General features: G+C 40.2%; 1 protein-coding gene across 1 annotated transcript; it reads right to left on the reverse strand.

Moving 5' to 3' along the window:
• Nucleotides 1–1,879: 1,879 nt before the first annotated feature.
• Nucleotides 1,880–8,259, reverse strand: LOC140937894 (spondin-1-like). The gene is made up of 2 exons (XM_073387464.1): nucleotides 7,852–8,259; nucleotides 1,880–2,293 (listed from the first exon to the last, which is right to left on the reverse strand). The coding sequence occupies exons 1-2, from the start codon at nucleotides 8,257–8,259 to the stop codon at nucleotides 1,880–1,882; spliced, it is 822 nt and encodes a 273-aa protein (XP_073243565.1).
• Nucleotides 8,260–13,068: the final 4,809 nt, after the last annotated feature.

A 13,068-nucleotide genomic window follows, 5' to 3' on the forward strand; every position in this document is an offset into this window, starting at 1 on the left:
AACTGCTTGTGTACACGTTTTATGACCTTCCGTTTCAGTTACTTAAAAGACTGACCGGATAGAATATCGCGGGGACTTGAACAAGTTGAGACATGCAAAGAGATCATGAGTTATACTCTTTCACTTCCTCGCCGAGAAAATCTTCCGCTGGATCAATAAAATTAACATCACCGCTTTGACTAGCTTCTGTTTGATCGATATCATGTCGTCAACCAAGTTCAGCTTTCTGCAAAAACTGGTTGCAGCTACAAGTTTTAAAGAACTTTCAGTGCACCGATGCAACTGAGAAAAGCTTGATCTAACAGATCATTTTTACTTCGGCGAGTTTCTTGAAACACTCAGAAATAATGCAAATTAGAAATCATAGTAGGTCATTATCTCTTCCCGTGAAAGGCTATGCTAGAATATTTTGGGTAAATTTTATCACAAAACACCCATGGCAGCGTGTTTTAGCTGGGTATGCAGCTGCGTGAGGTCGAGTAACGTAACTTCATCCGCAGTCCCAAATTTAGCACTAGATTTGGAGGGCAGCAATATCAAATGCTCTTTTTGCAGGGACCTATTTCATTAAATAAACAGAGGGTCCCAAAGAGGCTTATTAATCCCGTTACCCGACTCAAAACAAACTTTCTTAATCCCCCGTATACCAGTCGGTGGTCTTCTTTAGGCTTACTCCAAACGGACATCTACGCTTCCCTTATTCTCGGAGCACTAGTGGAAGATGGTGGCAATGTTAATAAATGCACTTGACAAGGTCCAAGAAATTATGACAGCATTTTTTGTTATCATGAAATAAAGGAATTTTCGCTTTTCTTACCGGACCGGTTCTTTTTAAAACAACATTTTCCCGATCTCACGTCATAATATCACAAAAATCCGTACCCCGGCCGTTCATAATTAATCCCAAACGTATCTTCCGTTCTATGCTCTAAAATTCGGCCGAAACCTGTACTATAAGCCAAGAGAGAAGCTAAATCCCCGATCCCAAAAACCGGTTGGAAAACCTCTAAACAGCGTATTTTTTGCTTTTCACTTTCGGTAATAATGTACACAGTGAGTGTAGAGATCGCTCTGCAGCACCGCGGGCAAACTCCGTTCGCCGGCCCGCACCTTCAACAGAACTTTTGCAATTTGCCACATTCACGTTCATTTGCCTATAATACACCTTGCCCCCATGATACCCCTCGCCAAATTTTGTATACCTACTGTCTCTAAGCAACTGCTTCCGTTGCCGGAAATGTTATGCTTTTTTGACAAACACAAATAAAGCTTTTTGGTAGGAGGCCTCTCAAAATGTAGTTAAAAGCAATTTAGTAGTTTACACAAGTGCTCAGAAATGGAAGATCGTCAGATTTGAGAGATGAGTAAATGCTTAAAAATAGTTACTAAGTTACTCTGCGAGGGAAAAAGAAGTCAGTGTTACTTTCGAAGCAGACATTAAAGAATTCATTTTGTTTGAAAACGAAACAAATTAACACGGTAGTAGTCAACAAAAACGTAACTCCATTAAAAATGTGTGCGAGAGAAAGTTGTGCGGCCCCTGAAAGTTGTGCTAAGAACGACAGAGGTGGTCAAAAAGCTGGTCATTCACGACATCTTGAGATTTCCTGGCTCGGAAGCAGGCGCAAAAAGCCACCAAAACAAAATTGACTTCTCCATCATATAACGCAATTTAAATAATAATAAACTTTACTGGCTTACACAATCACTGGTTAGCCCAGTAGTTTACATTGTGGGCCCCGGCAATCTACAAATAATTCTAAAATGTAAAAGATATCGTAAAAGGAAGTTAAAGGGTAAAAAATTGAAAATGGTTAAAAATACTGACAACACTAGACCGCAACTACAATAGACGCTTATCTAATAAAGCAATGCACACTTACTTATTGGTATTACAAGACCTGGTCTGCTTGGAGGGACAAGAGTTTCCATTGCACCGACTGTATCTGTGTATAATTGGTGAGCGCGAATGGCTCGACATTCCACATCCCAAACACGAGCTCCAAGAGCCCCAAGAGTATAAACAATTCACCGGACAACAGTTAGAGTTGCATCTTTTTGTATCTTTGAAGTCGTAAGGACAACTTCCTCCACAAGAGGCAGAACTTGTTTTTGTTCGCGTACGAGTCTTTACACCACTGCCGCATGTTCGACTGCAAGAACTCCAAGACGACCAGCTGGAAACTCTGCAATTGACAGCTGAACAACTTCGTCTTCTACGTCTCCAAAACCACGCGTTTGAAGTCGAAAAAACAACCACAATCGCCCCAAGCGCCAGCAACCAAGAAGCACAATGTACCATGGTTGGTCGAAGTCAAAAATCGTCTGGCTTCCCGGTTATGTTAATTGGCCTTATAAGATTAAGCAACATCTGTTCCGCATGTTTGACAACCGAACATCAAACTGGGGGTAACTTTCTTTTAATATTACACCTCACTCCAACCTGGCAAACGTGATTGTTTTGAAAAGCTGAACACCTTGCAAACAATGCAGAACTCTTAACCTTTAGCACCCAGCATTAACCACTGCCAAACCGAAAAAGCACGACAACATTACGTATACATGGTTTCTTGTAAGGGTGGCGCAGTTTACAGAGGCGAAACCATGAAATGAATGTAAGAAAGAATCAAGACGCAATAACTTGGCTTTTGGCTCGCCCGTCATTAGATCTTAGCCTACTTTAAAAGAGCTACAACTACCCACTGAGATAAAAGACAAATTGGTTGATCAAGATCCACGACTTGCAGTGGCGCGACACGCCCTATCAATCAATGCACACTCAATACATGCACTTTATTTAAAAAGGGTGGCTCTTGACCGCGAGGAAAAGAAAATACTGATACACACAAATGTATCGAGAGAAGAGAGGCTATTCACCCAACTGTTCCAGCATTCTTACAACATCAACAGGGATAGCGGAATCGACATTTCTGAAGCGTGGATGCTACAACGTCATACATGAAAAACCTGGAGATAGCACTTCTCAGACAGTGTCCACAAATCACGGTCGGCGCCCATCCTAGTACACAATGTGTCATGTGTGCAGTCGACCTAATCATCTGATTGGCTGTGAAGCAGTCAAAGTGAGACAAACGATGACAGTTAACATCATTCATTATGGACAAGTCTTCTTCCTTAATGGCTAAAAATGTCAAAATGTTTGAACACGGAAGTCAGAAAATATTTGTTTTTCCCTATTTTTTACCATTGGATTTATTTTAGGAATCAATAAAGAAGAAAACTCTCCTTTTTCTCTTTAGCTTTCTTCCATTGCTAATCTTTTCAAGAAATTCCCAGATACACAGCTAAGGTACTCAGCGTGCTCATGACTGTAAGTCTGCTAACACGACTAAAGAACAGGAAATGGCAATGGCAAATAATCCCACTTTATCTAATATATTCGTCAGTCAGTCGCCCTGACGAAGTCTAATTAAGTAAGACAAATTATCGGAAAGGGTCACTCTTTCAGTTTTTTTTTTTTAATTTTTCGGAAACATTATGTTGCATAAGTGATATGAAAAGATACATTTTGGTCTTGACTGGCTTCATGCGTCTATGATTGTTAGTGTCTGAGAGCTGTATATTTCCTTTGAACAGCAGCCAACTTTTTTTAAGACAATTGCGTGAGATTTTTGTCTTGTCATGACCGACTCCCGAAGATTTCCGACGATTTTCCGAAAACTTCCGAACATTACCGAAAGTATCCGAAGATAGTCGACGACCTTTGAGTACTTCCGAAGCTATTTAAAGGCGAAAATGCTAACGTGCTTCGATACAGTCAGGACACAAAATCATTATAAGGAAACTATAGTCAAGCGTATAATAACAAGTGTAAAAAGAGGCTATGAAATGGCTGTCTAGTTTAAGGGGTTAATACTACCAGTAATGCGACTTTATTCGCCAAGGAACTTAACATTAGTGAGCAACTTACTTGTAAATGACAAAATCACCGCTTTGTATCAAACAAATATCTCTCCCAAAACACCATAACAAACGCTACAAACAACAAAGTGAACGTGGAAAAACTGTTAGGCTTACAAGTATCCAAAAACCAGATTTGCAATCCGTTTCGATCCTCCATGCGTTTGCGCATCCATTGGGAAGCAGGTCCACCCACCATCTGAGTTTTGAGTAAATTTCGTGACACAGCTCCTTTAAGAATGTGATTATACCAAGTGATGGAGGCAATAATGAAGTTAAGAGGGGACGTAAGGGTTTGCAGTGATGCGGTTTTGCTTGATGTTTGGTGCGTTTTGCGGAAATTTTTATTTAAGTTGCGGTATTGCGGTTTTACAAAACCAAGCAATTTGCGGTATTTAGAAATTTTCGAGATAATTTCAACGCGGTTTGCGGTTTTCTTTTGTTATTCTTTGCGGTGTTTATATGTAATTCTGTGCGATTTTGCGGTATTCGTATCCCCCTTACACCCCCTCAGTTAAAGTTGAATTAAACTGAAGTTGAAACAAAAGGAATAGCGAGTTATAGGCTGAATACTCAAGACTTAAGTTTGTTCTCGCTTGTGAGATATGTCTACTGCCTTTAGGGAGCGGTCATTAACTATTGGGGGGGGGAGGGTTGGTAAATTTTGGGGGAGGGCTGCGATTTTTTGGGCGCCCATTCAGAGGGAGGGCTAAAATTTCCTGGGCCCGCATTTAGGGGAAGGTTACAATTTCTGGGCGCGTTTGGGCGATGTGCGCGTACCATTAAAAGGGTTTTGTGCTAGTGAAATATTAAGCACTGCTTGAAATACGATGGCCGTGCAAGTAGTATTAACAGAATTACATATTCAAAGCTAAATCGCACGGTTAAAAAGCACTCTGATTGGCTGGAGATGAGCAGTGACTTTACACGAAATCGCTTCCAATTTGCTTGACTTTGAAATGGCTTTGAAAACAGCGCACGGTTTTAGTTTGGCTTTGTTGTTTAATCAACGTCATCGTCACGTGATTTTCACGTATTATAATACATGTGAATGGCAGATAATTTCATCAAAGCCCTTCTTAAAACGATCAGCGATCAAAAGTGCACGGATAGTTGATGATATGTTATTATAACTGAAAACGTGTTTTTTCATGTTATGACTGGTACTCGATCTGTATTTGTTTTTTTAACTCATAGTGGTCCAGTTAATACTAATCCTTCTTTTACAAAACTCAGTCAGTCTTAGACAGTAACGGGAACAGAACGTTTTCTTTTTCAACAAATGCAACATAGTTTTTTATATGTACAGTAAACAAATGTACAGTGTAGATGTAACGATTAGTCTATAGGCTGATAGTAAGGAGCGATTTTGAATGTGTTCCAGTAAGGGCCAGATGTCATCTGACCTGCCACTGTCGTATGCTTTCATTGCAGTGCCCGAGTGAAAATCAAAGGCACTTCCTGATTCCTCCTCCTGACATTGTTCAGTGGCATCATCATCATTGGCCCGCCATCACTACTTATTTACCAGTTACGTTTTTTTTCTTTTCGTTAGTTCAATAACCACACCAGTAGTTTGAAACGTGCGGAAAGAGAGTCAAAACAAGGTTTCACCCACCGCTAACCGTTACGTTTTCTGCTTTATCAACGCACGCTCTGACGGTTTATTTAGTATCCCAATTTTTCTCCAGACTAAGATAGGTTTCCCTTTTCAGCGCCTACCCTCTTTCCAGGTCTGTTCACTGTGCCACTGATGAGAATGACAGACCTTCTAAGCATACTATAACTTCTTAAGTAACATCAATCTATGTTCCTGTCTATATTGTGTCTATATTACGTCCTAAAACTTTATAACAATATACCATAGCTATTTGTAAATTTAGTTCTTGTATCGTTGCTAAATGAGTATTTATCACTTACTTAATGCTACACGTTCTAATTAAAAAATATCTAACGTAGTTGTGGCTATCTTTTCCGCAGCTACATGTAGTTTACGCTCAATAAACTAATGTGTGGTCATTGAACTACGGGTGTGGTTATTGAACTGTTCGGTGGTTTGAATTGTTGTGTGTTTATTTCACTAACAAAAAGAAAAAATGGGTTTTGTAAATATTGTGAATACTAACACTTTTTTTATTCCAATAAAATAATTGTCTCAAAGTTACGCTCATATGGATTCTCAAGATGTAACATTTGAATACCCAAAATGTTATTAAAGGAGAGAGTTACAATTTTTTGGGCACACATTTTTGGAGGGGGTAGGATTTTTGGGCTGTTAACCTGAGAGGGGCTAAAAGTTTTGGGCCCTAGCTTTTGAAATAATACCTGACCGCTCCCTTAGGACTTATATTTGAGTGAGCGGTGTCATGCAGTCGACGTTTTGCAGCTCTCGGTAGACCGTATAGGATTGGTTGGGAAATCAATGAACAAACAAAGTTAACAACAAAACCTAGTCCGAAAATAAAAGAGGTACGACACAAAGGGGTCCAATAGCCCACGTTCGATGCACTAAAATAAAATTGGCTTTCTTTTTGCTCTTTTGGGAATTGCGAGACGATGGAGTCTTGAAAATTTTGCAATTTTGACCCTAACGCCTCGGAGTCATGTTAGAATTTTAATATATCAAAATTGGGCTATTGATCCATGGTTTTGAAGAGATGCAAGGCTACTGATTCACTGCCACATATGCTTTGTTTAGCTGATGTTTTTGACTGAGTATTCTAGCCCGCATACGCGCTACAATTCTACGCGATGGATTGAGAAGGAAACAAAACTTGTTTCTTTGTGGTCGTCTGCTTTACGTTGACTAAGTTGGTAATAGACATAAAGGATTGGGAACGTTGATTCGGAAATACTATGAATCTTCATACGATAGTATGAAAGTGCGATAGGACAGTAAGAGTTGATTACTAAGTGCAAAAAAACACAAATGATGCATCAAGAGATAGATAATTCTCTTTTCCACGCCAGCGCAGTGGGTGCTGTTGGGCTGAAAGGCTTTCCATGCGGGCAGAAAAGCAAAAAAGCACGCTCTTTCAACCTTATTTCGACCCCTCCTGTTTGGCACTAACGAACTCGGTTGTAGCTTCTCCGCTCTCACGGCCGAAAGTTTTGTAATGGCTTCAAATAAAAAATTATACAGAAGAACGACGAGCGGCTTGTTTCTGAATTAGGCCTTGTGTTTGCTGTTTTGGGGGAGGGTGGGAGGGGGTCGGATTTGAAGAAAAGTGAGGATTGGCGATGAATATTTTTTGAATTATACTAATCATTATACTTTATGCCTCACTCATCTGATAGCACAGGCTATTTTGTTGTAAAATATCGGGAATTATTTTTTGACGTTCCTATTTAAAGCGTAGAAAATTCATCGCTTTGGCAGGCTAGTGCTCTTTAACCTATGTCCTTGACGTGCTCTGTTTTCACTCAAAACAACAAAGCACTTCATAGTGACACAATCCAGCTTTTTTAGATTCTTCTTTAAAAACTACATATGGCAGTAACTATGTTACATTCTCTACATGGAATAGGCAGCAAATAAAATCCCGTAAAAGCTTGCCTGAAAAGCTTTCTCAATTTTGCAACAGACCCTGTAGACGAGCGCCGCGCGTGGACACACGTGAAAGTGACTGTTAGTGTTGTACTTCAGTGTAACCTAAACCACCTAATAACACCTAAGATAATAACACCGGTAAAAATCTATATCTCCTTAATGCTTGCGTACTTTGAATTTGTTATTGTGCATTTTGTTTTTGCGCGGCCGAGCCAGTTGCAACGCGGAAACGCTTCTTAGCCGAGTAGGTAGATCGGAATGAAAAAAATTAACTTGTGTATGCAACGTCTTCAATGTACCCCACTAATCACGCAATGCAGTTATGAGTCACTACCATTTTTCAACAGCCAAGAATAACAAAATCAGTTACTGTATACTTACATGTTAGTGTTACAAGATTTTGTCTCCTTAGCGGGGCAAGATCTGCCGTTGCACGAACTGTATCTTGTGATGATTGGTGAGCGCGAATGACTCGATATTCCGCACCCCAAACACGGGCCCCAAGAGCTCCAGCTGTATAGACAATTCACCGGACAACAGTTAGAGTTGCATGTTTTCGTTTCTTTGAGGTGATAAGCACAGCCTCCTCCGCAAGACTCAGTTACTGTTTTTCTCCTGGTGCGAGTGGTTAAACCACTGCCGCACGTTCGAGTGCAGGTACTCCAAGATGTCCAACTGCTTACTCTGCAATTGACAGCTGAACAACTTCGTCTCCTACGACTCCACCAGGCATTTGAAAGCGAGAAAAGAACACTGAGCGCTAGAAACAAACGAACACAATGTACCATGTTTAAAAAAATAAAAACATTGATAAAAGGGGCTTAAAACTGCCCTTCGATATAAAGCAATTTCGTAAATTTTCTCCGCCCGCGTTGTGCTAGGACCTGCTAGTTACGGTAATAGTAGACTATTCATGATGTTATTAGCAGGTTAATATTTCCCGCGTTGCAATACATGGCATCATATAACCTTGGTATGGACACAGACTGCTGTGGGAAGGGGGGAGGGGTGGATTTAGTATCCCGTATTCCCTTCGGCTTGCCTCGGTTCTTCATTTCATGGTCTTTCCCGGTTTGGTTACCGTCGGTTCGGAAAAATAGTTTACCAGGGCCACCCTTGGGTCTGGTCAATAGTTTACCCGGAAAGTTTCGTTCCATTTCCTCAACAGTATTTCTGAAATATTAAATTGCAACTTTTATTGAATGAAGGGTGCCGTAGATATAGGCAACTATTTCTATATTTCTGACAGAATATATTTAGTCGCCCTTTTTTTTCTGTAAAGCCCAAGAACGAGGGTCCCTGAATAGCCTCTTCGCCCTCTTGTCGTCACCACCCAGATTTTTGATCACTCTCGTAATGCCGACGGGGCAGGTGGGCAGTTTCCCAGAAACCTTGAATTGATCCAAATCTGCAGTTCGGGATGAGACTGAATCCAGCCTTGTTGCCAGGGGTCAGATCTCCTACCCGTCCCTACGGAGCGAGAGAGATTTGGGTCTGGTCACGTGTCTCCAGAACAAAATGAGTCCTTTGTCTCTCAATTTTGTGTCCGGCTCGTTTTCACCGTTCAAAAACGACCTCGTTCCCAGGGTAAATCCCGCATCCCGGAAAACCTACTGGAGACGGCTCAAGAACAACGCTCACGCCATGCTCACGCCACAGTAACATGTGAAAGCACAGGCGATAAAAATCAGACGTAAATGTAATTTCACAAGACTCAAATTAGGCAATCGATCTAGCAGATAGAATATCCGCAGGAATTTTTTTAATTTGTTGACTGAGTAGGAATTGACCGGATAAAAATTATTTGAATTACCAACCGATTTTTCAGTCAACATCCGTTCCTCACCGACATCTAATTAATTTGTAGGCTAACAAGGGTCGCCGACAAGCTAAGACAGGAGCCCATGTTTGCTCTACGAGCAGGAGCTGGTGTTACGATTCATTCTCTAGTAATAAATAATCAGTCTTCCAGACGCCAAGTATCCACACAGTAACGAAGCATGGCTGTGTTGTCTGTGATCACAGGTGAACCCGATCGATGGTTCCTGAGCAATACGGTATCGGTTTTGCGGTCTGGGCCGTTTTGGGGTCGGATTTCAATGATCCCAAAAATCTACGGTTCTATATTGCATATTTGTAGTATTGCTGTGTTGTAGAGTCTATTCGAGAAAAAGGACTGAATTAGGGTTTGTAAGAAACAGGCTATTTGCGAGTTTCCCCCGGCCACTGGATCAAAACGAGGTTAAGTGCTCAGCCTTTTAATAATATGAAAATTCTTTTTCATTCTCATGCATATAAAATTCATTTTCACATGAAAGGTTGTGCACTTGGCCTTATTTTAAAAGTGAGCGTTTTTGGAACTCGGAAATGGCCTATTATGCATAAGTCAATTCCAGTGCGATCTACAATATCTGGAGATGAGATGGGTCGGAGGAAATAAGGGGGAGGCTTGCTACGGCGACGAACAATTTGTAGAAGTTGAAATTCTTGTGGAATGGTCAAGATCCTCAAACAAAACTAAGAATTCTTAGAAAATGCGTTTTCCTTAAGGCTACATATGGCTGAGAGACTTGGATACTTGGAAAAATTACTTTAAAACGAATTAACGCTTTTGAAATGAAATGTTAAATGTTGGAATGTTAATGTTATAAAATATCACGAACGGAGCACAGAACAAATAAGTCAATTAGGAAAGAACTCAAATTGAAAGATCAGTGGTTGGAGATCTTTACAAAGAAACAAAAGTTCAAGTGTTTTGGCCATTTGAAAAGAAGTGAGGGCTTGAGCAAAAAACATCTTGCAGGAAAGATAGATGGGAAAAGAGAAACAGGAAGACCGAGAGGGCAGTGGGAATTGGACACACGGAATATTTTTGATATGTCTGTAACAGAAGTTGGAAGATTGGCAATTGACAGAAACTGTTAATTCTGCTGTGCGGTCAAGGATACAACGTCCTATGGGGATAAGCAGTCAGAGTATTGCCGGAGTAGAAGTACTTGCTTGTACCTTGTTTTAAATAGTTCCTTCGTTAAAAAAAAAACTGACATTTAAATCTAAACATGGTTCGTACAACTTCAGACGAACAAATTTCAAGGACTTTTCAAGGATTTTTCAAGAACAAATAACAGTTTTCAAGGACTAAGATTTTTTAAATAATTCTTTAACCCCCTATAATCACCCTATTGGCTAAAACACATCGTGGAGTCATTTACGATTTTTACTTCTTCTCTTTTTAACTTCTTTGGCCATCGTTGATCACATTATCACGGCTATTTTCCGCAACATACTTTGCAAAATGAGTGGGTATAACTTGGAACTTGCAGTTACATCGAGGTACAGAAATAGCATTTGAAATAATAAAGAAACAGAAATAAAATATTGTTCATGCACAAAAACGTTTTTACGTTACCCGTGAGTTGTACAGGTTGTTACACCGAGGATGAGCCAAATTTTCCTCGGCAAAATAATCTAAATTTACAGAAAACGGTGTGGCATAGACAAGGTAGTGAATTTCAAGGATTTTTCAAGACCTAATAAGAAATCAAGTACTTTTCAAGGACTTAGACCGAATTCAAGGACTTTTCAAGACGACTAGTAAAATTCAAGACCTTTGCAAGATTGTACGAACCAAGTTTAAGAATGTGCTGTAAGGTTATCTGTTCTGATTACTCAGTTTGATAGTATGAGAGGGAGTTATTAAAATAATAGATCTAGATCATAGTAGTATTCTGAATTTTATTCAAATTCTAGACTGAACAGAAATTTGCCGGATTCAATAACAAAAACAAAGTCAATTCACCTCAAAAGCTCCCGATTTCGCTATGAAAGTTCTGGCTTGATAAGCAATAAAGAGGCCCTGCCAAGGGGGGGGGGGGGGGGGGTACCATGTGTCCCGTCTGAATTTTAAAACGTCTCGTGTCGGTGTTTATGAATGCTTGTCGCTTATTGTCGGCTTTGCCGTCACTATCGCAATTTGGCCGAGGGAGGTTGTCTCTTGTCGCGATTTCATTTTACGCGCTGTCGCTACTTTTTGGGCCATGTCGCTTGCTGCAATTTACCCTGGCAGGGCCTCAATAAAGAAATGCATCCATAACATTGAGAAAACATGCCTTTAAAAACCTCTGCAAGTTTTTCCAGTCCTCGAGAGATGAGCCAATCTGCCAATCTACTTAAGTATGTTTCCAGTAAAATCCTCCATGTTTAAGAAATAGAACACAAACAGCGGTGATAAACATATTCAACTTACTCATTTTTATGAACTTGACGTTTCGTATGCTACTCAACATACATTTTCAAAAGCACCGTTACAATTTTGAAAACTATACTTAATATATAATAGTGAAAAGGGACTGGGACCGCAATTAAGAACAAATCTATAAAAAGAAACAGCTAATTAATAAAGCATAAGCTTCTCGCTACTGACGTTTATTTTGAAAGCTGGCTTCAGTTCTTGTTTAAGCAATGTTTCTTTGATTTTCCAGTAATAATCAGTTTTTCCCGCCATTAACATATCAAAATGATCCCACTTGATGTTGTGTCCAGTGGTGTTGACAAGGCCAGCAATGGCTGATGTGTGGTCATTTTTAGCGAGGGTCTTGAAATGCTCAGTTTTTCTATCATGAAGCCTTCGTTTAGTTTTACCAATGTAAAAATCTTTACAATCGTAACAACTGGCTTTGTAAATAACTTTAGATTATTGAGAACGATTGTAAGGAAAAAAAGATTTGATGTTAAGTTATGTTTGGAAAGGAAACCATGTGCATGTCAAAAGCTTGGGGCTGCACAAAATTTGCTAATGCCCCACCCCAAGGACTGACAAGGCCCAGGCAGGCAAATGCTCCTCAGTGGCCCTGAGGGTGGAGGGGGGGGGCGGAGAATTGCTGGAATTGACTGATACACTAGAATAGAATTAACTTGAGCTGATTTGCCCTTTTGGGCTTTTCGATTCTTATCATGCTTTCACTGTTTTTGCTGATTTATTATTGCAGTTTTGTGGTTTATATATATATATAGGCCTACTGCTGTGGCTACCCCAAATATTCTGTTCACAGGCCTTCTCAGCCTTTATTAGAAAAAGGAATAGAAGGACGGCAGGGAATTTGCTGACCTTCAGTGCAAGGGGTGGGAGTGGCTGCTCTGCACCCTGGGAAAGGGGTACTCAACTTAGTCCAATCCCTCACCACTTCATATACCATTTTTGACAGGAAAGGTACCCCTTTTACATACTTTCTATTGACAAATGGTACCCCTTTCACACACCAAGTTTTACAACTTTGCATCCCTTTTAACTGCTATAAATGCACTGTCTTTTAAATAAGAATAAGTCAAGATCGCATTCAATTGAGAATCACAAATTGCCTTTGTTTACTGTATAACAGGTGTAGAATCGATTATAACAGTGAATATGAATTTGACCAATCAAACCATCACTCGATCGTGTTAAAAACCTGGTAAAATGTTCTCCACTGCTCAGCAGAAATGAACTTCACCTGATGGGCAACACATTTGGAAAGCAAACCTTTCTGAGCAAGGCGACAAGCGAGGCAGGACAGGCACAAAGAGCCATCGAGAAGAAACAGAAAAAGTCCCTGTTATTC

The sequence above is a fragment of the Porites lutea genome, chromosome 5 (assembly GCF_958299795.1).
Source record: "Porites lutea chromosome 5, jaPorLute2.1, whole genome shotgun sequence".
Lineage (NCBI taxonomy): Eukaryota > Metazoa > Cnidaria > Anthozoa > Scleractinia > Poritidae > Porites > Porites lutea.